General features: G+C 42.0%; 2 protein-coding genes across 3 annotated transcripts in view; one reads left to right on the forward strand and one right to left on the reverse strand.

The window, feature by feature from the left end:
• LOC137295233 (xanthine dehydrogenase/oxidase-like) overlaps positions 1 to 13,288 on the forward strand; it is a 29,628-nt gene extending 16,340 nt beyond the window's left edge. The window contains exons 22-34 of the mRNA XM_067826549.1: positions 701 to 788; positions 1,485 to 1,571; positions 2,733 to 2,924; positions 4,160 to 4,308; positions 4,523 to 4,604; positions 5,294 to 5,389; positions 6,535 to 6,663; positions 7,870 to 7,944; positions 10,275 to 10,327; positions 10,801 to 10,918; positions 11,274 to 11,360; positions 12,072 to 12,239; positions 13,103 to 13,288. Of these exons, the coding sequence (XP_067682650.1) occupies positions 701 to 788; positions 1,485 to 1,571; positions 2,733 to 2,924; positions 4,160 to 4,308; positions 4,523 to 4,604; positions 5,294 to 5,389; positions 6,535 to 6,663; positions 7,870 to 7,944; positions 10,275 to 10,327; positions 10,801 to 10,918; positions 11,274 to 11,360; positions 12,072 to 12,239; positions 13,103 to 13,288 (1,510 nt within the window). The remainder of the gene's footprint in view (positions 1 to 700; positions 789 to 1,484; positions 1,572 to 2,732; positions 2,925 to 4,159; positions 4,309 to 4,522; positions 4,605 to 5,293; positions 5,390 to 6,534; positions 6,664 to 7,869; positions 7,945 to 10,274; positions 10,328 to 10,800; positions 10,919 to 11,273; positions 11,361 to 12,071; positions 12,240 to 13,102) is intronic.
• Positions 13,289 to 15,474: 2,186 nt separating this feature from the next.
• Positions 15,475 to 26,718, reverse strand: part of LOC137295048 (xanthine dehydrogenase/oxidase-like) — a 35,544-nt gene continuing 24,300 nt past the window's right edge. For both annotated transcript variants that reach the window (XM_067826312.1, XM_067826311.1), the window contains 14 exons: positions 26,295 to 26,364; positions 25,794 to 25,881; positions 25,219 to 25,305; positions 24,907 to 25,098; positions 24,339 to 24,484; positions 23,068 to 23,149; positions 22,584 to 22,679; positions 22,029 to 22,157; positions 21,383 to 21,457; positions 18,811 to 18,863; positions 18,204 to 18,321; positions 17,347 to 17,433; positions 16,967 to 17,134; positions 15,475 to 16,306 (listed from right to left, as the gene is read on the reverse strand). In XM_067826312.1, coding sequence (XP_067682413.1) covers positions 16,130 to 16,306; positions 16,967 to 17,134; positions 17,347 to 17,433; positions 18,204 to 18,321; positions 18,811 to 18,863; positions 21,383 to 21,457; positions 22,029 to 22,157; positions 22,584 to 22,679; positions 23,068 to 23,149; positions 24,339 to 24,484; positions 24,907 to 25,098; positions 25,219 to 25,305; positions 25,794 to 25,881; positions 26,295 to 26,364 — 1,568 coding nt within the window. In that variant the 3' untranslated portion in view covers positions 15,475 to 16,129. The remainder of the gene's footprint in view (positions 16,307 to 16,966; positions 17,135 to 17,346; positions 17,434 to 18,203; positions 18,322 to 18,810; positions 18,864 to 21,382; positions 21,458 to 22,028; positions 22,158 to 22,583; positions 22,680 to 23,067; positions 23,150 to 24,338; positions 24,485 to 24,906; positions 25,099 to 25,218; positions 25,306 to 25,793; positions 25,882 to 26,294; positions 26,365 to 26,718) is intronic.

Genomic DNA, 26,718 nt, shown 5'->3' on the forward strand with positions numbered 1-26,718 from the left:
TACATTATGTAAGGGCTTTCTCGAGAACTTCTTCATCTCAAGGACTAAGTTGTCCGATTTACCAATGATCCACAGGCCCTCGTGTCTTAGCAAGGATTAAAGATTAAAAAATATATTGTTTTTGAGAAGACTCCGTCTCAGATTGCTTCGCAGTATAATATACCATTCGAGACCAACTCGTGTTATTCCATGACAAGCCGCTTCTTGGAGTTGACGAATGCGTATAAGGCACTATGGCAAGGCCGGACACTTCGGTGATCACCACCCGCTGTCGTTGCCGATCGTTACGCGAACATCGCATGGAATTGATTAAAACGTAATGTAAACATAACCATGCAGCACTGGCTTGTTAAGCATCACTCAAGACACCTATCAATTCGTTATTGTCATTTCTGCAAGTCTACTGAAACCCGATTTTGAACCAAATCATCTTGATAAATGGATAACGATAGGTCCGCTTATAGGTATGCTTTTGTGCGCTTGTTCGAGGTTTCGAGATCCAGGTTCCAGTACAATGTATGAATCCACATTCTGGTGTCCATCGGTGATATATTGGTAGGATATTGCTGAAAGCGACATGAAACTAAACTCACTCTCTCGCCTCACATTATCCTAAAACTGTGGAATGGCCACAGTACAAACAAAAGTAGGTAGACGTTGTGGAGCCGACGTTACGGTGATGCCGCTGTCGCTGTTGCAGATACCGACGGCCGGTGAGGTGTGTGCTGGACAGAAGAACGGACATGGCAATCTCGGGGAAGGGGCCCCGGTTTCACGCCAAGTACAAGGTAGAGGCATGACAACCTAGAAGTTGTTTGACAGCTGTGAACAGCGTCATGTAGTGAAATGTAGTGAATGACTACATTGTGAAAATTGCCATGCTTGATATTGGATTAATTGCAGTGTATGTGTAACAAGAGGTGGGATCACCTCAGAGATGATATCATCACCTTGTCAGCTTGCTTTGGGCATGTGGACAAGGCGTCCGACTTCGAAAGGGAAGATCCGTGGTTCTAACCTGGTATGGTCGATGCATATGTAATACATCCCCCGTAGCTCCCAGACAAGTGTGCGAACCAGGGCCTAATCTTTCGAAGCTGTCTTAGCACTAAGATAGACGAAGTGCCATACATTAACAATAACTTATTGCTAAGAGACCTTCGAAAATCTCTCTTTGCACTCTTCCCTCGTAGCAAATAGTGAACTGCGTAAATAGATTAATGATAATTTGTTAAACAACCTTCCTACTTTTAGGACATGTCATAAATTCTGCAAAAAGCGGTTTCAACATGCTTTACATGTTTAATAGTGTTTCGAGTAGATTGCAATTCATTGATTTGCTTTTGAGCCATATATGGATAAAATATATGGTTACCGCAGGCTTAACGTTAAACTGACACACTGTCACCCCCAAACCATTACAATTTCCAGAACAACGATGTAATCCTACCTTGATGTCGTCAAATTATCTGCTGTTTCTTCAGGTCGGCTACACCAAAGACGGACGCATCAAAAGCGTGGAGATGGACGTGTACTTAGACTCTGGCCATGCTGCTGACATTGCCTATGTCGTGAGTTGAAATGAAACGACACGTGCTCAAAGGAGCTCTGTTGAATATGGTCATTTGGAAACATCTCTCTCTCTCTCTCTCTCTCTCTCTCTCTCACTCACTCACTCACACACACACACACACACACACACACAGACACACAAGAATTCACGTGTAGTTTATTGTCGTAAAGAAACCACCTGCACAGATCACACAACTAGCATATGATTAACGGATTAACGTGTTTGGAATCGAATCATTTCAGAACAATATCATATATACGCACCATAAATTTCAAATGTATTTTACTTTTGAAAAGACTGCAGCTGTGAATGATAGTCTGGGTAGGACTCAACGGCGTGATAATCGATTACGAAAATACGAACGTATGAGTATATTCTAATGCAATAACATTGCTTAACGTGTTTGGAGTTAAACTTTGTTAGTGAAGTACAGGTTCTGGTAGTTTTGGAGTTGAGTTTGAACTTACACCAATGAGTACTAGGAGCTGAAATAAGAAAGTGTAGTCCGAAATATATCGTGTTACATCTGACCACCTTCTTGATGGCACTGCTTATTAATAGCAATGCTTAATACGATTCACCAACACATAGACATACCCATCCTAAGTGCGGTGTCATGTCTGTTCAGATCTAGGTCAGGTACGCAGAGAAATCAGTAAAAACCACAGAATGATTGAAATCCTTGTTAATTCTAAGATGGTAATTGCTCATTTAAAAGAAACGAACTGTATTACATCCAAAACCAAGTATGGCCCTGGAATATTTAATATATTGGGGAATGGGAACATTCAAAATGTCATTTTGCGTGTCTTGCTCGATTCAAGGTCGAAACCGAGTGTAACATTCGTCTGACTGTATGACAGCCAGCACTCTCATCCTCCCACCCCCAGTCAGTCTACTGATCCTCTAAAGGGACAGTCCATTCCTCGTGTAAAGCAGCTTCTACCCCCAGTCAGTCTACTGATCCTCTAATGTGACCAATCATGTCCCAGATATGCCCCAACGGGTTAAAATCGGGGCTCATTCAGGGAGTGCTTAACGAGGACATTTGTATTATATAATTGTGATCTTGATCCTGCTGTGAAGAAATGTGTAATGCACTTTGAATCACATCCATGATTTGAGAACAGTATTGGGCAGATCAATTTGATCTCCTCAGGTTCTTCAACTCTGTGTGCTGAACTTCGAGTCAACGTACCGCTACCCGAACTGTCGTATAACGGGGTACCTGTGCAAGACGAACACTCCTCCTAATACAGCGTTCAGGGGGTTCGGTCTGCCGGATAGTTTCCTTGTATCGGAGATGATAATGACGGAGGTCGCCAGGAGACTCAACATGGCCGACACTCAGGTAAACAAAGAAAATACTGTAATGAGTCATAAGGTTCCCAGCAGTTCCTGAGTTTAGCAATATTCCAGAGTAAACCATTTGGTAAAAGCTGCGTAATGGTTTGAAAATGGATTCCATTTTCTGTTCTATGTTGTGTAGTGGTTAAATCGTTAGCTCGTCACACCGAAAATACCGGTTCGATTTCCAAAAGGGTGCACATCGTGACATTGCAGGATTATTGCTAAACGCGGCGTAAAATTACACTCACTCTCTTCGATTCTGGAAAATACAATTTTCTCATGGTAAGTGAAGGGTGTAATGCCGATGTTAACAGTACTTCGATCGGTACTCTCATGGTATGTCAGACTAATATGGGAGGGAACCCGGATCATAGATTTTCAACATAAATATTGATGCAAACGATCAGGAAACAGAACACTGGACGAATCTACTATCTTGGCACAGCCAAGGGACGCAACTGTGAAACGGAAACAACCATTTGTAACTACCTCATGTCATTCTGGCAAGTCGAATGACGACTCGTATCCCTCTCGTGGACGTGTTCACAAATGGGCCTTGGCTAAGCGCAAACGCGCATTGAGGCGAAATTAGTCATAAAATACAAGACGAAACGTTCCCTATGTCGTTAACAAATATCAAAGATATGGTAATTCTATTGTCATAAAATCGATAATATCAATGAAACTAACTGACCTCATTTCACATAATCATTTTACTACGCGCGATTTGATTGGTTTGCCACGAGTCTTTTTGTAACTATTTACGAATGGTATGAGTGCGAGAGTGAGTTTAATTTACGCCACACTCAGCAATATTACAGCCATATGGCAGCGGTCTGTAAATAATCGAGTTTGGACCAGGCAATCCAGAGATTAACAGCATGAGCATCGATCTGCACAACTGGGAACCGATGACAAGTGTCAACCAAGTCAGCGAGCCTGACCACCTGATCCCGTTAGTCGCCTCTTACAAGCATAGTCGCCTTTTATGGCAACCATGGTTTGCTGAAGGCCTAGTCTACCCCGGACCTTCATGGGTCTACGAATGGTATGAGCATCTTAAATGTCCCACATGTGACTCCCAACACAATCATACTATACGCATGTGACACAATGAATATTAATGAGCATTTATACCGCAGATAAAACATTGTAATAGGATACAGACGTGGATGCTTTTTTTTGTCTCACTCTCTCCACGAATATGAATTCCGTCTTCTTCCTGGTACGCATCAGGTGCGTGAGATGAACATGCTGAGGGAAGGTGACGTCACGGTGAGTGGGATATTGCTGGACAACTACTGCACGCTGTCCCGGTGCTGGCGGCAGTGTCTGGAGGATAGTCAGTACGAAGTTCGGAAGACAAAGGTGGAAGAGTTTAATAGGTGAGACAGGTGATTCGACTGTAGAAGTGTAACATTTGAATCAAGTTCAAGAGTCGAATAGGCCAATCCAGTTCAAGTTTTAACTGATGAGGCAACGTCAAGCGATGTAGTAAGGAAGCTGGTATATAGCAACTGTTGAGTGTTGATTCACATTCATTGAAAAAGCTATACATGAATGTTCAAATCGTATGTAAGACATTCATATCTTTTACAGACACAATAAATGGAAGAAAAGGGGTATTGCCATCGTTCCCTATCGGTTTGGAGTTGGTTTCGGGGCCAGATTCATGTCTAAAGTAAGTACGACATATATAAGGATGATATCGTCTTTTTCATGACAGAACATCCACATGGCTCTGTTGCAACAGGAATGCTGCATTCGATGTTGAAATAAAATTTAAATGTTCAACAAAGTCCTAACCAACATAATTATATCAATATAGTCATATTGCACACAAGGAAATGTTTTGGGTTTTTTTTCTACATTTATCCTCATCCTTACACACGTAATCATACAGATCACATGATTTGAAAATGTTTAATACAAGCTCGGTTGACTATTTTGCTCATTTCATCAACTGAAAATACCTAGGCACTTTGGTTCTTGGAGAATTATGTAGCTGAACGCATTTTATAAGAATAGATTTGTTTGTTATATAGCGGCACACTCATTAGTATTCTTTCTATGTGGAGACGGACGGATCTGTAAGTACTAGAGTCTGGACCAGACAATCCAGTGCTCAGCAGCATAAGCACCGATTGATGAATATAAAATATATTCTTTTCATTAATCGTTTCGTTTGTGTGTTTTTTGTTATCAAGACAATATTTCCCGTCTAATTATGTCAAGATGGAGATCAACTTGTATCTCAATGATAAACCAACCCAAACAGATGTCCCTTGATGATTTGATTCTCATATAATAAAGCATGTGTTCTGTGATCTCGAGGGTAGATCGATCTAGAGTACCAGTGGTTTGTTACAGGCAGGTGCGCTGGTGCACGTGTACGTGGACGGCTCGGTGCTACTGGCACACGGAGGGACAGAGATGGGCCAGGGACTGTACATCAAGATGATACAGGTTGGTCATTATCATTAGATAGGACCCGTGAAGGTCCGGGGTAGACTAGGCCTTCAGCAACCCATGCTTGCCATAAAAGGCGACTACGTTTGTCGTAAGAGGCGACTAACGGGATCTGGTGGTCAGTCTCGCTGACTTGGTTGACACATGTCATCGGTTCCCAATTGATGCTCATGCTGTTGATCACTTGTCTGGTCCAGACTCGATTATTTACAGACCGCCACCATATAGGTGAATATTGCTGAATGCTGCTCAAACCTAAACTCACTCACTCATCATATAGATATGGCCATGCAGGTTATATATCTTTACATATTACCCACAGTGCCAGTGACGAAAGAAATGTTTATTCAGCTTCTATGTGCGATGAAAAGTTTCGGTAATTATACCGTACTTTCACCAAGAATTTATGCATAGCCTCTATTCTTCTAGTGTGGCGTATCATTAAGTACTTCCTTCACTTTTCGTTACAGGTGCAAGCACCTATAGCAATTGCTTGACAACATAGCTTATAAAAGTGGTCTTTAGCAACCCATGCTTGTCGTAAGAGGTGATTAACGGGTTCGCTGACTTAACTGAGACATGTCATCGTATCCAAATTGCATAGTTCGATGCTGTTGATCACTGGATTGTCTGGCCCACTCTCGATTATTTACAGACCGCCGCAGTACAACTGGAATGCTGTTGAATGTGGCGTAAAGCTCACTTAATGCGAATTACCTTACACGTCAGATTTTCGTCAGGGACAAGGAAATCAACATCAAGAGAGCTGTGTGTTAACAGCCCTCAAATCCATGTCTTACATTTATGCCCGTTGTAAGTTTTCAGACCACCGCGCGCTTAAATAGTGTGTTCCCAATTGCGCCGATCGAGGCTCATGCTGTTGATCACTGGATTGTCTAGTTTACTCGATTACGTACAGATCGCCGCCACATAGCTGGAATATTGCTGAGTGTGGCGTTAAACAACAAACATCAAAATTCAAAATATCATACACGACGGTCCCGTCATCCAACGTGTTCGCTGTTAAAAACAGAAACTGATTATTATGAACAGGTGATCATTGATAGCAAGGGCAGATTTCATGCTCTTGACGCTAATGATTGAAACCATTCTCCAAGAGTCGTGGTTTGCCATATTTACAGGTAGCTTCCCATGTTCTTGGAGTGCCAGCAAGCAACATTCACACCACTGAGACTAGTACCAACACCATCCCCAACACCCCGGCGACAGCAGCCAGCATATCTTCAGACCAGAATGGCAAGGCTGTCAAGGTCAGCTCATGTAATTCACAATAATACACTTGTACAAAATCCAATAATACAATCTCTGGAAATATAATGATGAACACTGGATACACCAAGCAGTGTTATGGGAGTCCGGGTTAGAACTGATCTTCAGTAATCCATGTTTGTCTTAACAAGCGACCAACGAGATTGGGTGTACAGACTCGCTGGCTTGGTTGATACATGCCATCAGTTTCCAATTGAGCAGATCGATGTTCATGATGTTGATCACTGGCGATATGATACGAGCCTTTGGCTGTACCCGGTCGCATGCAGTCGTGTGAGCCAATCAGGGAGCTTCTTTTTATGCTTATATTTTTGCTTTTATGCTTATATTTTTGCCTTTATTACATGATATTGACTTACGTTACCCGAGACGGACACGCATGCCGTGATATAAGTATTAAATGAGTGAAATTCACATTGATACCAGTGTAAATACGTACTAGCTTACATCATACTGATATGTAGATACATATTAACTAATCATGATGGATCACAGAAATCATGATCCATTGCTTTTTTCTACCGATCAATCGTCGAAGAAATCGAGTAATCGGAACACCACTGCATGACACACGTGGTTATAAGGTTGAAAATACGGATTTCCCAGCTACCAAATGTACCTTTTGAGGACAAGGTCACAACGTTACATTTACGTACCCAAGAACGTCAGCATATAACGTACCCATAATGTCCCCCGTGTGGAGTCGAAATCACCTTCAGAACGTTATTTTCTACGTTCATACGACCAGAAGAATAACGTCCCCTCGACGTCATAAATATAACCTTGTCACAACGTTATTTTCGACGTTCATGCGACCCAAAAATAACGTCCTCATGACGTCATAAACATTTTGTTATCATAACGTTATTTACATGTATAGTATTTCTAGGTATATACGTATATTAGGACCCACGTGAACGCCCATTCTTTCTGCGCTCGTATATCAGCTTGAATAAGCTATCGTTTCTCACCTGCGCCAATAATCTCTGGTCCTGGGTTCGAATCCCAGGCGATGGTTTGCTAGTGTGTCAGAGCTCAGCTTCAAGCACTCGTGTATAACACTACAATGGCTAACCTCTTACATCGTATCTGTTTTCTTCTATTGTTAAACTGACACGAGGCGATATAGCAACGGGAAAAGAGAAACAGACATACGTTCAAACTGTCACGCACTGTTCACGTTGCAGGCTGCGTGCGAGGAGATAATGCGTCGACTGGAGCCCATCAAGAAGAACAACCCCGACAAGACCTGGAAGGACTGGGTAGGCGTTCCTTGTCATCAAACCCTTGAAGGCCCTGGTTAGACTACTGACCGTCAGCAACTCATGAGTGTCGTAAGAGGTGACTAACAGGATCGAGTGGTCAGGCTTGCTGACTTGGTTGACACATGCCATTGGTGCCCATTTGGGAAGATCGATGCTCATGCTGTTGATCACTGGATTGTCTGGCTCAGACTCGATTATCTACAGACCACCGCGATATAGCTGTAATATTGCTGAGTGTGGCTTACAACTAAATTTACTCACTCATTTCGCAACATCGTTGCGGTTGAATAAGTGATCAAACTAGTGTTATAATCACTTTGGCAAGATATGGCTTTTAACGAAGTATAGACATGTTTGTATATTCCCCAACTTAAGTAAACGTTGTGTATCTAAAAAGCTTTTTACAGTGCTACCAAGATAAATGAAATAACAGCAGCTCACTATCGTGGCCAACAGCACAGCCTTTGTTCGGGTCAGCTGGGTGTAATTAATGTTAAAGTATGGCCGGTTGGCCACGGAAATATAACATTGTGCATGAGGTGCTGGGCACTACAGACTGACCATACATTCCTTAATGAGATACCGTGCTGCCTTACGGTCGGAAGTATATATTTGTTTTAGTCTGATTGTGAAATCAGTCATTTCGAGAAATGATTAAAAAATTCAGTCATTTCGTGAAATGACTAAGAGGTTCAAACATTTCGGGTAATTTTGTGAAATAACAATCGATATCTTTCAGTCATTATATGAAATGTCGCTTCATAAGTTGATCTACGAATGTGGATCACAATTTCGTCATCATGCGTTGCCACTAACAGTTAAAACTATTGCGATAGCGACTGTTGCACTTCAACTTGGCTTTGAAGCATTTGCACCTGTTTGTTGACACTTGCTGTGTCCAGAGCAGCCACAACCCACAAACCGATGTCCACCACATACAGATGAAATGAAATGACTGAAGTACATTGTTTGTTGTGACGCGAAACAGCTGACCCTGTTAGTCATTTCTCAAAATGACTGAACATTTTAGTCTTTTCACGAAGTAACTGATTTCACAGTCTGGCTGTAACATATATGCGTTGTTGTATGAGGGACTTGACCCCTAAGCAAGCTGACTATCGCCTCAGTGCTGTCATAAAATTGTATATTTAGATCCGCTATACACTGTTGTGGATCCAGCTACGGAGCTCTGTGTTCAAAGAGGTACATGTCCAAACCATACCAGCTTTGAATATTAGAATGATATTATCGTAGACCCGTAAAGACCCACATTTACTTAGCCCAGAAATTAACAGTATGTGTATTAGCATATGAGACCTGCATATTTGTTAAGATAATATCAGGTTATAACTTGTATCATGAGTAAGGTATTTGTCAAGCGTTTTGTGTTTGAAGTGACGGGTGTTTAGGCAGATTATGTGCCAGGTTTATATGTTGTTTAAAGTTTCAAGGTGTGCGTGTGTAGTGCCACGTGTCTGTCAGGTGTATGTTTAGTATCAGGAGTCAGATATCTGGCACGTGTCGTTGCAAGTGTCAGGTATATGACAGATGCATTTGTAGTGTCATGTGTCAGGTGTACGTCAGGTGTATATGAAGTTTCAGGCGTCAGATATCTGGCACTTTTATGTGTGGTTTCAAATGTCAGGTATATGTCAGGTGCATGTGTATTGTCAAGTGTCAGGTATCTGACAGATGTGTTTGTGATGTCACGTGTCGAGTATCTGTCAGGTGTATGTGCAGATTCAAAAGTCAGGTATTTGACAGCTGTATCTGTAGTGTCAAGTGCCAGGTGTCTGAGAAATGTGCATGTTGTTTCAAGTGTCGGGTATCTGTCGGTCGTATATACAGTATCTGATGTTTGACAGATGTATATGTCGTTTCAGATATCAGGTTTTTGACAGACGTATATGCTGTGTCAAGTATATGACAGTTGTGTGTAGTGCAAAGTGTCAGGTGTTTGACAGGTGTACATGCGGTGTCAAGTGTCAGGTATCTGACAGGTGTGTGGATTCAAGTGTCAGCTATCTGGCGGGTGTATATACAGTGTCAAGTATTAAATATTTGACAGGTGTATGTGTAGGGTCACGTGTCATGTATTTGACGGGTAGTGTCAGGTGTTTGACAGATATGCATAATGTTTCAAGTGTCAGGTATCTGCCAGGTAATTGTGTTGTTTCAGGTGGTATCTGGTATCTGACAGGCGTATATACAGTGTCAATTGTCAGGTATTTGACAGGGGTATGTCTAGTGTCATATGTTAGGTATTTTCCAGCTGTACATGTTTCAGATATTAACTATTAGTCAGGTGTATACGCTGTCCTTTTCAGGTGGAAGAGGCCTACATGACTAACGTCAACCTGTCTGCTTTTGGATATTACGGGTGCGTACCGCATCACATATAGAAATCAGTGACTGACAAAAGCAGAAAGATTTTACATTTAGATATGGCATGTCTTACTTTTAGATGAACCCCATGGCTAGATCTGTCATGGCTGGATAATGTGTTTTGCTATGGAAGCATCCCAGCAATACTAACTCAGCCTTCCTAAATAACCACGTCTTTCCTTGAAATTATGTCATTTGACAAGTATGAATCTGTATATAGGGACATATCGATCGAAAACATTTCTTCATTTCTGATAAAACAAAAAACAACATTTAGCGCCTTTAGCAATAGTCCAGCAATACCACGGCGGGCGACACAAGAAATGAGTTTCACACATTGTACACATATGGGCAATCGAACGTTGAGCATTGTAAAGCGGATGTGGATGAAACAGATTAGAGAACACTCTGGAGCTTTACGATGCAATGAACCACCTGTCTTTGAGACAATGTCACTTGTTTTCTCAGGTCAAGTGAACTGAACAGCATTGACATAGAGACCCTCAAAGGGAAGTCTATGGACTATCTGACATATGGTGCTGGGTGCTCTGAGGTAGAAGTGGACTGCCTCACAGGGGAATGCCAGGTATTTTCATACGATGAAGATATGTCTTTTTGGCAAGGAAATCAGATATATACTGTATAAAAGGATAAAACGATATGTTTGATCATGAAAGGCGGCTATAATGAGCAAACATTTAGTCTGTAAATTGTAACGGAGGTATTGAGGTTTTTGGTCTCGCAATGCGTAGAAACACGCATGACAAGCCTCTCGAATTTTGATCACACATTTTGAGAAGTATACCATTGTTCACTGAGTGTTTTGTTCCGAAAGAAATGTGTTGTGGGTGAAAAACTATTTGACTCTTATAAAAATATTCGGCTTAAAACGAATATGATGGTCAGTCCCTATACCTCAACGCCTGTGCCTGTTTGAGCAGATCCTCCAGACCGACATGGTTATCGATGTGGGTCGGAGTCTCAACCCCGGGATCGACCTCGGACAGATAGAGGGCGCTTTCCAAATGGTGAGAACGTCTCAGAGGTGACGGTTTCTGTTTAAAGAGTGAGAGAGGAAGGTTTTACGCTGCTTTCAGCAATATTCTGGCAATATCACGATGATTAACATCAGAAATGATCTTCACATATTGTACCCATGTGGGGAATCGAACCCGGATCTTTGGCGTGATGAGCCCACGTTTTAATCACTAAGCTACTCCAACGCCTTGTGTATTAAGGAGGACGTCTTGACAGGTAACATTTTCACTCAGTCTTCCCGTGAAGACCCGTGAAGGTCCAGGGTAGAATAGGCCTTCAGCACCCATGCTTGCCAGAAAGGCGACTCTGCTTTTCGTAAGAGGCGACTAACGGGATTGGATGTCAGGCTCGCTGACTTGCTTTCACGTGTCATCGGTTCCCAGTTGCGCGGATCGATGCTCATGCTGTGGATCACTAGATTGCCTGGTCCAGAATCGATTATTTACAGACCGCCGCCATAGAGATGAAATATTGTTGAGTGCAGCGTAAAACTAAACTTCACTCACTCACTCGGAGAGCGGATACATGAATAATTTCCAGGTTTCTTCAGCAAAACACGAATCTGCCAATGTTTCAGGCTGTTGACAGGGGACACACTGTCAATATTTTGCAATGTTCTACAATTGGTAATGGTACGACTGTAACCTGTCCATATCTTAGACGTGTTACAGTGAACATAAACATATACAGCCATGTTTCAGGGATGTGGCCACATGTTATTGGAGAAAGCCGTGGTTTCAGAGGATGGATGGATGGTGAAGGGTGGACCCGGTGAATACAAGATATCCACCGTGAGGAACATCCCCCGGAAACTCAACGTGTCCCTCCTTAAAGACAGTGCCAACCCGCATGGTATCTATTCCTCAAAGGTAGGTGTAGCAAGAAGTCAGGTTCCCTTTTTGGTTGATTTTCTATAGTCCATAGGAAGTACTACTAAGAAAATGACACACCATGCAATTCAAGCAAAGTCGTGGGTCCGAAATATGGGGAGTTAAATATAATGATCCCATCGAAAAAATTCACGCTTTATGTTTGAAACATTTCTTAGATGTTGGTAAATTTGCCTCCCTACAAAACTATTTTAGGAGAAACTGGTCGCACTGGCCTCTTTGTTGCATCACAGTTAAGGACTGTCAAATATTTGATAAAGCTACTTCGTACAAATTCAAATAGATTTATCGTGCAATGTTATAACATGATAAAAGATTGGATGATGATGGGAAAGATTCTTATGTGTCTGATATAAGGAATACTCACTTTATGTCTGGATTTTCCCTTGTTTGGATATCTCAAGATGCTGGAAATGCTACATTATTTACTTTTATCCTTAAGCAAAGATTCAATTATATATTTTCACAAAACTGGCACTGAAAAATATCATCCTCAAGAGTTCTGTGTCAGAATGCAAATATATTAAAATCATTACTTGTTCCTTGTACTTGTACTTGTACAGGATAGAACTTTCTGTAAATTACGAATATCCCTACTCAATTTTAATGTTACGTTGTCGGTATAAAATCTGAGAAAGAAAAGTGTACATAATAAAAATAATAGTACTACATATATGTATATTTATATATCCATGTGACAGTGCAATGTAAAAATATGAAACAACTGTACTGTAGGTTATATTGCCTGAAATTCTGAATGACCTGTCTATAGTTGTGGTTTAGCTCAAACGCCTTCCTCTCGGTTTTAAACAATCATGTAATCATGTTATATTTCTCCACAGGGAATCGGCGAACCTCCTATATGTATAGCTATGTCCGTATACTTCGCCCTGAGAGCCGCCATATTGGCTTGCCTCGTGTCAAATGGCTGCAGCGGCCATTTTGATTTGCAGTTTCCAGCAACTGCAGAAAGGATCCGTGAGGCTTGCCGTGCGTGTATCTACACGTTGAGAGACGAAAGACCCTAACAACGTCGCTACAGTTTCGAGGCGATGCCAACAAATTATTAAGGGGAACTTTTTGTATTCGGATGTAGTGTCTTTATAGAATAACACGCACACAAATATTGGTGCTGTGAGGGTGTAGTTCAATACAGAATTGGTTAAACAGACTAACGGAATAGTTTAAAGGCGTCGTGTGATACAAGGAAATACATCATCAAAGACAATACTTTGTGCATTAGTCTGCCTTACTCATCCTGAAATATTTATATCCAAGATAGCCCATGCAAGTATAGAAAATGTGGCAAGTCACGATTTCCACAGCGTCTGTTTACAGACCTGTAAAGATTCTAATTAGAATTGATCTTCAGTGATACCCATGCTTGTCGAGAGAGACGACATAATTGGGTGTTTAGGCCCGGTGACTTGGTTGACACGTTGTATCCCATTTGCGTAGGTCGGTGCTCATGCCGATGATCACCGGAGTGTCTGGTCCAGACACGATTATTTACAAACCGCCGCCATGTCTGGAATATAGTTGAGTGCTACGTAAAACTACACTCACACTCTTTGCCATACTGACTCCGAAACAAATATATCCAAGAAAACCAGTGCAATTATAGTATATATAACAAGTCTAGATTTTCAGGGCTCCTTTCCGTTATATTTTATCTTTTTTTTTCATTGTGAACTGTTTTCTGTAACTAGTTGTTAATCTACATGTGCCTGATTTCAATGATTTATAAAATAAAATATATTTGTTGTAAACCAAGGAAGGTTTTTTTTCAAATTTTGAAGGTCTGCCTGAATTAAGGGCAGTTGTCAAGCTGTTGGTAAATTAGAGATAAGTGAAATTGATCTTTGTCATGCTTGTAAGCGGCGGGTCTTTAAATGCTTTCAGTACATGTGTCCAAGCCTTTGGAACAGATCCATACCGTCAGCACATATTACGCATGTATGTGGATGCGTGGCAGCTTGTACTAGCCCAGACTTTAGCTTGGTGTTGTACACTGCCAGCTTACTGAGATTGTAGCAGTCCGCAGTAAGGCATGAATACCCCTCTCAGCCACATTATACTTACTCCTAGTCGACCAGTCTTTGTTTTACCCATTGGTGTCAAGGGAACGACAAGTACCTAACTCCAACGTGTTTTGGTATGACGTGACCGGGGAAAGAACTCGCGACCTTCCACTCACCGAGCGGACGCTCTAACCACTACACCACGGAGGCGGTCGCAGCAGATACAGGCGCCATATGCCTAAATGCATCTGTTCCAGATGAGGAATTTCGTGCTTCAAATATTGCTTCTGTAAACTTATCGGTTTTATCACACAATTACCACCATCCATAGCCAAATACACATTTGAAATAAACAGTGTTCCGTAGGTTTCATTAACATTTCGAAATCCTAAATGTTTCCAGAACTGCTTGTAATTGTAAACTGCTATGCCTGTATCGGAGCATGAGGTGTCTTATTTGTGCCACTAATCATTTTCATTTTGAAGAAGAACAGATATTGACGGTAGAAATGAGGGACCTCTAACGTCAATGCTTGGTGCTTTCAGTGAACTCTGCATACCTTTACCGAAAATTCCCGATTTCAACCGAGTTGGGTACGATGTTTGTTTGGTCCTGAGAGTGCTATGTTCACCACATAGAGAAAAAAATCATCACTCTAAATGAAGAGGAAACTGTCGATAGATCTAAGGGTGAAGAGATCCAGCTTTCACGGTCCACTATGATTTCCTTCCAGTTACTCAAGACAACTAGTAGACCGTCTCCTCCCCAAAATGATTTAACGTGATCCAATCACATCACAGTTAAGTGAGTTCGGCTCTACTTCGCTTTTAGCAATATTCCAGCAACATCACGGCCTGAAACACCAGAAATTTGCTCCACACATTTTCCTGTACCCATGTGGATACTCGAACTCGGGTCTTCGGCGTGACGAGCGAACGCTTACATCACAAGGCTACCCTACCGCCTCTTATGACTGTTGAAACAACCTAACATGTGAGGGCCAGATGTGTCTCTTTCCCTTGATGTTGATATATCACGCTCAACGTCAAAATCCATTCTTTGTTTTTTTGTTGTTGTTTTCTTTTTCAGATAGACAACAAGCGTAATACACAAACATAGCACATGACTCTCAGAAACTGGGGGATGAAAATATTTACGAAATAAGGGTTTTAGAGCAAAACAAAACAACATAATTTGATGTTAACGCATTTTATTGCATGATCTTGGTTATAGGTAATATGGATACAGGTACTCTGGAATGCATGGTTTCCTTGTTTTGGGTTTTTTTTAAAGTTAGATAACAGGTGTAACACACAAACAGCACATGACTCACGGAAATTGGGGGATGAAAATGTTCATGGAATATTTAAAGCAAAATAAAGCTATATACTTTGATGAGAATGCATTTTAATGAATGATTCTGGTTACGCGTAATATGGTTACGAGATGTCTTGTTTCCTCATTACAGACACACTGTGAAGACCTGATGAAAATATTATTATAAAAAGTGACGGTAGACTGTTTAACCTTACTGAGAGGTGTCATTTCAATAGTGAGTTTAGTTTTACGCCACTTTTAGCAATATTCAAGCAATATCATAACGGAAAACACAATAAATGCGCTTCACTCATTCCACCCATGTTGGGAACAGAACCCGGGACTTGGCCGTGACGAGCGAAAGCTTTAATCACTAGGCTACCCCACCGCTCTGTCACTTCAGGCAATCATCAAGATACCTGTTGCACTATTTCCGGCAAAACCATAATCAGACAAGATATACTAGATGATTAAAATTGGTTTCTTGCAGACACAGACATTTGGCCCTGGTACGTCCTTTGTTAAGAAACGTCAGTCTGTTAGTTTGGAGATACAGGCCCGACAAGCCTCTCGGATCCTCTCCGAAGTAGCTGGTACTCGCAAATCGAAATCAGCTTCACAGCCATTCTCCTTCCGACAATCCAAGATGGCGGCTTTCAGTGCGAGGTACACCGACATTGCAATGCATATCGACGCTTCACCGATACCCTGTGGTGAAACAAAACATAAAAATGTGTAAATACTTAATATTCTATAAGCATTTTCCATGTGAACAGGTCATACCAAATTCCTAGCATTATAATTCATGCATGATCCCAAAGATTGCGCAGGGTTAAACGTCCAGGGTGCCGTCGAGAAGAGATGCTAAGGTGGCCGTAACTGCTAGATCTTGACAAGGACTTCCGGCAGACTAAGCGACAAGGCTGTGTTTTATAAAGGAATCCTGAATGCTATTCGTGCAAAAATACCAGATTATGCGCGGGATCTTCATCATTTTCATCCTCTCTTCACGGGACACATATTAGCGAATGTCCGTTACTGACATGAACAATTTCATAAATAACAAGACTGTTCAGGTCTTGAACAGTTACCAATAAACCTTTGCTTGTCGCTCGGGGCTACCTGCTACTTTGCGTTTCAAGTTTAGTCAGTCTAGGTGACGTGGTTCATTGCGTGTTACTGTGCCACGATGCCGTGGTATGTTATTCATATTATCAATCACTGAAAGTCATGTCAATCCTCGAATGTAAAGCTGGAATATTGTCAAATTTCATTTCTCGGAAATAGATGGGCGGTTTTGAAGCACACATTAAGGTTTTTGAACTTTCGTTTGACGTGGTGACAATGATACAAAACAAAATAATTTACCTTGGAGGAGTGAATGCCATACGGGTTGTCGCTGTCCTTCAGCAAGGACACGTTCAGTTTCCGGGGAATGTTCCTCACGGTGGGTATCTTGTATTCATCAGGTCCACCCTTCACCATCCACCCATCCTCAGACACCACGGCGCTCTCCAGCAACATGTGACCACAGCCCTGGATCATAAACAAATTGAAGATGAACGTGAGCACATTGCCTTCTGTAATAAGCCTGCAAACATGGGCAGATTACTGGCAAGCTCTCTGTTTCTCACTGATTTACTATACAATAATAAAACCCCATTATTTTCGACGTCTTCTTGTCTCCACCAATTCGAACAAATATATTACGATGCCTTACTCTCCTGAATATGCTCGTTTAAACTGACCATTTGGAAAGCGCCCTCTATCTGTCCAAGGTCGATCCCAGGGTTGAGACTCCGGGCAACATCGATGACCATGTCCGTCTGGAGGATCTGGAGCAGGTCAAACGCACGTAAATATGTAACCATCATTCCATCACATCTCGCTGTGATGACGTGATGCCACAATAGTTTGGAAGGAGTAATGTGAACAAGAAGACAAAGCCATCAATATCCCCCTCGGTGGCACAATATTCTTACTGAACATGTCTACCAGTTATGGCTATGTTGAATGTTTTGGTGAGTACATGGCAAAGTGGAAGGAGAGTATCGAAAGGTTTCACAGTTCTGTTCCACCGAATAAGATCGAACTTGTTGCCATTGAAACGCAAAAAAAACTATAATTTTATTCAGAATTCCAAAACTACCAAACACTACTAAATCATACATCTACATCAACAGTCACTTACTAACTTGTAATGGTCATCGGATTTATGTGAACAAGTTCGGGCCATTTCAACACGTTGTTTGATTACTCATTATGTTAACAGGGATGCTCACGTGGACTTACCTGTATGTGGACATACCTGGCAGTAGCCTTCAAACTGACATACCTTTCGTTCCCCTACAAATGGAAATACCCGACTCTACCCTGCAAACAGACACACCTGGCCCTTCCCTACATGTGTACATACCTGACTCTACCCGGCAAGTACACAAATCTGGCTCTTCCCTATAAGTGCACATACCTGACGTACTCCTGCAATCAAAAACATCTGACCCTTCCCCACAAGTGTACATACCCGACACTACCCCGCAAATGAATACACATTACGCTGACATACAAATGGACATACCCTATGCTGCCTTGCAAACATACACACCTGACATTCTCCTGTGAGACAATCCACTTCTATCTCGGAGCAGCCTGCGCCATATGTCGTGTATTCGCTCGGCTGGCCCTTTCCGGTGTCGAAATCGTAACCGCCCTGTTCACGTGAACTGGCAAGATAATTGTTTCTAGTATTACATTTACTCCATGTACCGTCGGCCCAGATGTTCTTCCGGTGACAATTACACGTAACACTCAAATGACCATTCGGGTTACTTACATACATACAATGGTTAAAACTGGAAGAATAGTTCGCGAAGATTAGTAGTGTAGCTAGCACTCAAATGACCATTTGGGTTAATTACATACGAAGCCGCCCTGTTGAACTGGCAAGACAATCGTTTCCAGAGTTACATCTATTCCATGTACCGTCGGCCCAGACGTTCTTCCGGTGACAATTATATGTAACACTCAAATGACCACTCGGGTTAATTACATACAGTGGCTGAGACTGGAGCAATAGTTCGTGAAGATTAATAGTCTAGCTATACCACTTTGACCGTTTACTGCGTAGGAGGAATGGGATCGGTACATGAGACCATTTTCGACCCGGTTTTTCAGGGTAGACCTGATTAGACCTGAAGCACAGTCGCTGTTACCTGTAGTATCCGGCTGCCGACAGATTGACATTGGTCATGTAAGCCTCTTTCACCTGAAGTCAGATACGGGGATAGACAGTAATGGCAGGTGTTCAGTTTCATTAAGCAGGATCCTGAGTCAAGGCAAATAATAATGATTCACATGATTTCATATTATAACCAATAACATTGTATTACAAGCTAAACGGGTCCTTTGGTATTTTACGCTCTTTTCTACATATTAAACTATTGTCTTTGAGATTCTTTTTTATTATCTTTTACTCGAAGGTCTTCCGGTCCTGATGTATGATGTTGAAGTGTGGGGATTATCTGTATGTAAAGAAACTGAATCAGCCCGTGTTCTGGCCTGTAAACGTATCTTGGGAGTAAAAACAGGAACGTCTAATGATGTGGTGCGGCGGACGCCCCCGTTATATCACTGCCTACATCTGCTGCATCCGGTATTGGATAAAACCTATCAGTACGCCTAACAACCGTTACCCCAAAATGCTTTCACATGCTTTTGCGATTGACACAAAATGGGAAGTCGATCCGTGTGACTAAAATGAGATCTATATTTTATAATCATGGTTTTGGCTACATTTGGGAAAGACAACATGTACATAATGTTCCTTCCTTTGTTACTGAATTTTCCCACAGCTTAAAATGCACCTATGGAAAAGGGTGGCAGGACAATATCGCCAATAGCCATAAATATTACGATTATTCTCTGTTGAAGACAGTTTTCCAAACTGAGTTTTACCTCTTTGGTATATAAATAAATTCAGAATTGCTCTTGCAGAGTTCCGCTGCACCTCACATACTAGCCATTGAAACTGGCAGATATTCAGATACCCCATGGCATGAAAGACTATGTAATGTCTGTAACCTGGATACGTGGAGACTGAATGTCACTTCCTGCTGACTTGTGTAGCTTGTGATTAGCTCCGCCAAGGATACATACCCCTTAAATTAAATATTCTGAATTCCAAACTATGGCGAAGTTTAACCTACTCGTGGATTTGATTTAAAACTGCCTTGGACTAAAGCCTGATTTGATTTGGTCTGTTATGTACATGCTGAACTTGCATACGCCCTCTTAAAACTTCTCCACTTTGCAGTGTAATATAAGGTATCATTCAACTAAGAACTCATAATTTTTATGCCTAGATACACATGGCTGAACAGCATGTATAACCGATTGTTCTATTGTATAGCTTATGTATGTGTTTGGACCATGTTGCATCTAGGATTTAGCTTTAATAATAATTTTAAAAACAAAATTGTATATCTACCCCGTAGTGTAAAATATTGCATCATTGACCATCGAATGGTATGTACCCCATGCCCGGACACATCTGTATAAACATTCTGTGAATATCGATTGTATGTATTTGTCGTATTTGAATAGGTCCTCTTCATAGTTTTGTATATTCATTCTGTATTCTTTTGAACGTAGGACGGAATAACTTTCATGCCCGCGTACACATGGATAATTTTTTTGCAATACCGGTCGATTGTATCATCATATGGCCTTGCAGTCTTTGCATGTATTCCTGTGTGATGCATAGACTATGCTCTATGCTCCTGTCTTACACTTTTGTCAATCTACCTGGCAGTATAAAACTAGGCATTTAGGAAAGAGGAATGCTATATTTTTTCATACCAAACTGATTGTATTGCTTTCACAGTCTTTCTATAAGGCATGGGTCATGTTCTTATACAAAGGGCCGATGGCCCATACACTGTACTGAATAATTAGAATTGAAAGACAAGGAACTTTGTTGGATAAAAAAATATGGTTACCATCTTTAATGTCTGTAATATGACGTATGTGGCTGTTTGCTTTGTCTCAATTGCTGAAGTTTACTATATATAATCTCATACTGTACTTATGTTACACAATCAATGAAAAAAGTCAACGTATATTCCAAATATTCACATGTAAGAACAGAATCTGTACTGAGTACATGACATCTATGTGCATGTACATTTCAAATCAGGACTCAAATACGAAGCAGACAACAGTATCAGAGAGTTGACATTAAGCTACATGGGGCTGGTCTTCAAGAAACTAACCTTTCCTGTCTAACTAAAGCGACCCCTGACGTTCAAGAATCTAACCCTCGGCCTTCAACTAACGCATACAACTCACGAGGTTGGACGTCTCGAACCTAACTATTCGCGTCCAACTAAAGCAGACACCTGCTGACATTGTTCTTGAAGAACATAATCCTTGGTCTTCATGCTGTCGGTCTCTGAGGACCTTTTGCGTTTAGATTTAGCAGACAACAGCATTTGATGTCTCTGGACAACATGCAGTGGTGCCAAGAATGTAAGGAGCCTTCTGGCAGGAGCGGTATCTGCGTTCCAATGTTGTACCTGGTCAAGGCAAATGCACAGAAGACTCTGGAGCTCTTAGCGAAGAAAGGATGAAATACTGTATCCCGCTTTCCGTAGCAGTTGGATACATAACAGAATATACACCAAGAACCCTTTTGAACCCTTTAAGGACATTAAGCCAAAAGGTCCCTTGAGACTCGCCACCGTCCAAGCCACCACAGACCCAAATAATTAAGATCTAGCGACCTACCCAGTCCTTCCAGGTCTTGTCGGGGTTGTTCTTCTTGATGGGCTCCAGTCGTCGCATTATCTCCTCGCACGCATCCTGCATCAAACAGAGGATAACGGATAGAGAACATGGGACCAGAAAAGACCTAGACCAAGGTGTAACCGAGGCTTTCTCTTTTTATCAATATTGGCTAGGTTCCGACACATCAGGTGGACGGTTGGAATCGACCATGTCCGACACAATAACAGCCAGTAGGCGCAGTATATAAAATAATAGCCTTGAGATACTACTCGGCCTGTGGTTATCGCTATGAGGTCTTACGTATTCAATAAAGTGAACGTCACAGGCTTCGTGACACTTCACTCCACTGGCTTTGATAGCAGGATGAACGATAGGCCCTTCTTAAGCCACAAGGGTTTATTTCACACCGAACGGATTACGCTTAAGAATTAACACTATATAAATGAATCACGGAGGAACCATGAGACGCTGACCTTGACCGTCAAGCTGATGGAATGTCTACTGACGTGTAAAACAATGTCTTGACTTTTCAGACCAGAAAACGTGCGTTGAAGACTTTGCCTAAAAAGCTTTTGACAACTGTGTTGACGTTCGAAACGACGTAATACACTTCCACAAAACCATACATGAACCATAAGAGCCTGACCTTGACCGCCATGCCGTTGAGATCTGAGCTGATACTGGCCGCCGTTGACGATGCGTTGGGGACGGTGTCGGTGCTTGTCTCAGCGATGTGGATGGTGCTGGCTGGTATTCCAAGGAAATGGGACGCCACCTGATTTATGATATGACAACAGTAATAACTTATTAATAACTGTTTGTACATGACAGTTGAACACAAAATAAATTAGGTGTTTTGTTTCTTATACGAATAAATGGCTACATACATGTTTGCTTAGTAAGTCATGCGAGGCGCTACTACCGGTACAAGCCTCGTTCCCGTCTTCCTATGCGCGTGACAACATGCGATGGGCGAGACGGTGTAAAGCGTGCCGGTGACAAACGTGTATTTGAGAACCAGTTCAAATTTACGAATTCATCCCCAAATGTGACTTTACAAGGCTTTACTTTGGGGATGGTAATATAGGACATTTGTTATCCCTGCTAGAACGATCGTTTCCTTAATGTTCACTGACAACTATGAGACCAACTTTATCACCGGAAGTACTAATCTCTCGCGAAGTGTTGGTTTTAGTAACACCTGTATCATCTTGATGTAGAGTCCTTGACCCATTTCCGTCCCTCCCTGGGTCAGTAGCACCGAGCCGTCCACGTACACGTGTACCAGTGCACCTGCCTGCAAGACGAATCAATTCTTGATCATCCATCCTGACATATTCCAGCCTAAATGGCAAAATGGGCCAGTGAATTTTAATGAAATGTTGAAAATCAGCGATGACACAGTGACGGTTTGTATTCCGTAGCCCCTGCTTGACAAAAAATGAGCCTAACGTGATCGGGTGGTCAGGTTCGTTGACAGACTCTATAACACGTTATTGTATCAGTAATACATAGATCGATACTCATGCTGTCGATCACTGGGTTCTCTGCCCTCTATCCAGAACATGAGAATTATCTCGAAACCGCCTCCATTTTGCTGGGATACTGCTGTGTGCGTCGTAATACTAAGCTTACTCATACCTACCAAAATGTAATAGATAACATTTGACAGCTTGTCCACATACCTTACACAGATACTTCTCGTTGTATCCGACACCAAATCGGTAGGGGACCATCGCAAAGCCTCGCTTCTTCCAACGACTTTGTCTGTAGCACATGTACACCGAGTGGGTAAGTATAGGAGAAAACACGCCTCCGAGACTTGTTAGACAATGTAAAACCGGAGGGTGGGTGGTGGCATTTCCCGACCCCGGTAGTTTTGCATTGTCTCGCAAAACCTCGTCAATGATGGGTAATTACAATGTAGATGATCACTTAATAAAGCTACAAAACAATAACTGCAGCGCGCGTAAAATCAATTTAACGACAGTAACTATAATAGATAGGTACATTTAGATAATTTAACCCCAACACCTGTGTCAGCCGGTGGCCATGCAGTAGATCGTCTGTCTACGGATGTGATATTTGTGGGTCCAATCCTGTTTCGTTAAACATTAATATCTGTGTTGTGATTTTAATCTTGAACGATAATTTTCAATTGATTTTAAACACTCATGTATCATTTGAATGTTGCTGTTCATATAAAGTTAGGAAAAGTAAAACCTGGGAAGAGGTCTTACTAACGAAAAGTAAAACATGTCCCTCCAAAACAAAAACCTCAAATGCGGTTATTCTGGGAAAACAAGAGATGACCTAATATATAGTGAGATGCATACTTTAGGTATATAATAAGTACAGAGCCCTACAGGATATACGTATATTCAAAGGAATATGCGATATAACATTCTTTGGGTGGTATTTGGAATGATGAACGGAAACACTTAAGTTTTGGACAGACAACATCTTAATTGAAAGAACAGGTTACTACAAGTAATTAACATATTGTCTTCCCATAAAAATATTTCTCTTCAACATTGTCAATGCTGAATGACGTATCGACTGAGAGACCAATTGTCGTGACCAAATTATTGTTACGAAACTCTACGCTGCTGAGTCTGTGCATATGCCCATCATTACCTTTAATGTTAAACCTTTGCCTCTGACTAATCTGTTAGCTTATTAACTGTAAGCCCTTTCACGTGGCTCATCTGTTCAATGTCTGTAAATGATATTCACAGCAATCTCCCACCCACCTCCCCCAACTCCAACGTGAAATCCTTGCACACGTGTTGTTCGACTCACCTATTAAACATCTTCTCCTGATTTACCAGTTAAACAACATCGTCAGACAAATCTGTAAACACTTTCACCTGACTCACCTGTTAAACATCTTCCCCTGATTTACCAGTTAAACAACATTGTCGGACAAATCTGAAAACACTTTCACTTGACTCACCTGTTAAATTCCTGCACCATTTTTTTCCGGGCTTCATACTGACTTTGCTCCAAACACTGACTCCAACACCTCGACAGCGTACAGTTGTCCAGCAGCATGCACGACACCGTCATGTCGCCCTCTCTCACCATGTTTATTTCACGCACCTGGAAACACGCGTACCATACGGATCACACGCTTGGACCAAGAACAATTGGATAATAAATTGGTGCCAGAACACAATCCTGAGCATGTGAGCACACTGGAGGAATGCCAAGAGATGCTTGTCATCCGTGCAGGCAATGTGTGTGTGTGTGTGTGTGTGTGTGTGTGTCTATCTGTGTGTCTGTGTGTGTCTGTCTGTGTGTGCGTTTGTGTGTGCGTCTGTGTCTGTGTAATTTTAGGCCGCACTCCGCAATATTTCAGAGGATATTCGACCTTCGCAAATGGGATACGATGGGTCAATAAAGGCAGCAGCCTGACCACCTGATTTCGTTAGTGATCTCTTACGACAAGCATGTGTTGCTGAAGACCAATTCTAAACAGGATCATTTCGGTGAGAGAGAACAGGGAACATGACAGTACTCACCTGAATGTCAGTCATGTTTAGCTTGCTGGCGACCTCTGTCATTATCATCTCAGACACCAGGAAGCTGTCCGGCATACCAAACCCTCTGATGGCTGTATTAGGGGGAGTGTTCGTCTTACACAGGTACCCCGTTATACGGCAGTTGGGGTAGCGGTACGCCGACTCGAAGTTCAACACACATATCTGCAGGAACTGTGAACATATGAAGCGTATAACTGGGTAGACATGCGATACTGATGTCGAACACTATTGCCCTTTACTTGGTGATGGTGCATGTAGTTTCTCGGAGAATTTATATACTCATATACTCACGGCGTAAGAGATGTCAGCAGCATGGCCAGCGTCGACGTACATGTCCATGACAACGCTTTGGATACGGCCGTCTTTGGTGTAGCCGACCTGAAGATTGAGTGAGCGAGTTGAGTTTCAGACCTATTTTTATCAATATCCCAGCAATATCACGCCGGGAGCACCAGAAATGGACTTCATACAACGTGCCTATGTGGGAAATCGAACCCCTGTCTTCGACGTTACGGACGAAAGCTTTAACCACTAGGCTACCCCATCACCCACCCCTACACACACACACACAAGTACACACACACACACAAAACAAATATCATTTAAGATTGAAGAATGACTCTAAATCACTGGAAACCTTATCTTCAGTATCATGGTTGACATTTGAAAGACTCAGACAAGAACAAAGACGTAAACACGCAGCTGAAAATAGCATAAATCTTGAGGTGTATCTTTTACTTTCACAGATTAGACGGTCTGGATAGGGATGGGAGCGGAGGACGAAGACATGAAACCGATACTCTTTTATCAGAAGTAGATTCTGCCACAGCTACAACCCTATAGTATTAGATGCTGATGTCCCCCACCTTGTACTTGGCGTGAAACCTGGGCCCCTTCCCTGAGATGACCATGTCCGTTCTTCTGTCCAGCACACACCTCACCGGCCGTCGGTATCTGCAACAGCGACAACACACGGTGTAAACGACGTCATTGTAGAAGTTTCAGTGCAACACAGCTGTTATTGTTCAGTCTGGTGGCCTTAGCGTTTACTTGTCACAGGGGTGACCCCAGTTCGATGCATCCTGAGTACCATGAGAAACTTATTTAGGACAGCCCCCACTGCAATATGGATGCTAAAATCAAATGCCAGTGTGTACCTGATGTTTCCTTTATTCACGCACATATTTCAGGCTGTGAACATGCTTGTAATGAGGGAATGAGTTTAGTTTCACGCCGCTTTTTAGCGTTAGTCCCCAAATATCACGGCGAGGGACATCAGAGATGGACTTGGCACATTGTACCCATGTTAGAAATCGAACCACCGTGAACACTTTACCCGTTAGGCTACCCCACCGCACACGACTCACTTGTAGGCAGCCACGGCCACAGGCTGAGACAGAAGGTCGTTTCTCGTCTCCCTTCCGCCAAAACCACCACCTGTAAGTGCAGCAGATTGGTTAATACGTTTGAGGACTTTGAATGGTAAACATAATGTTTATGTCTTTTGTTTACCATAGCTCAATATATACAATGTTAAAAAGTAAAATATCTACGAAATGTCAAGGCAGTGATAACGGAGACATTTCTATATAAATGACAGACAAATGCTGAATAAGGGTTCAAAAGACATCTGTGCTAAAAAGGCATCTGTAACCAAACTTCTATCAGAGCTTGATAAAGGTATTGAGATCTGCAACCAAACTTCTAGCCAGAGCTTGACAATGGTATTGATATCTGTAAACAAAGGTCGAGCAAGTGCTTGATAAAGGTATTCAGATCTGCAACCAAACT

This window comes from Haliotis asinina, chromosome 8 (genome assembly GCF_037392515.1).
Source record: "Haliotis asinina isolate JCU_RB_2024 chromosome 8, JCU_Hal_asi_v2, whole genome shotgun sequence".
NCBI lineage: Eukaryota > Metazoa > Mollusca > Gastropoda > Lepetellida > Haliotidae > Haliotis > Haliotis asinina.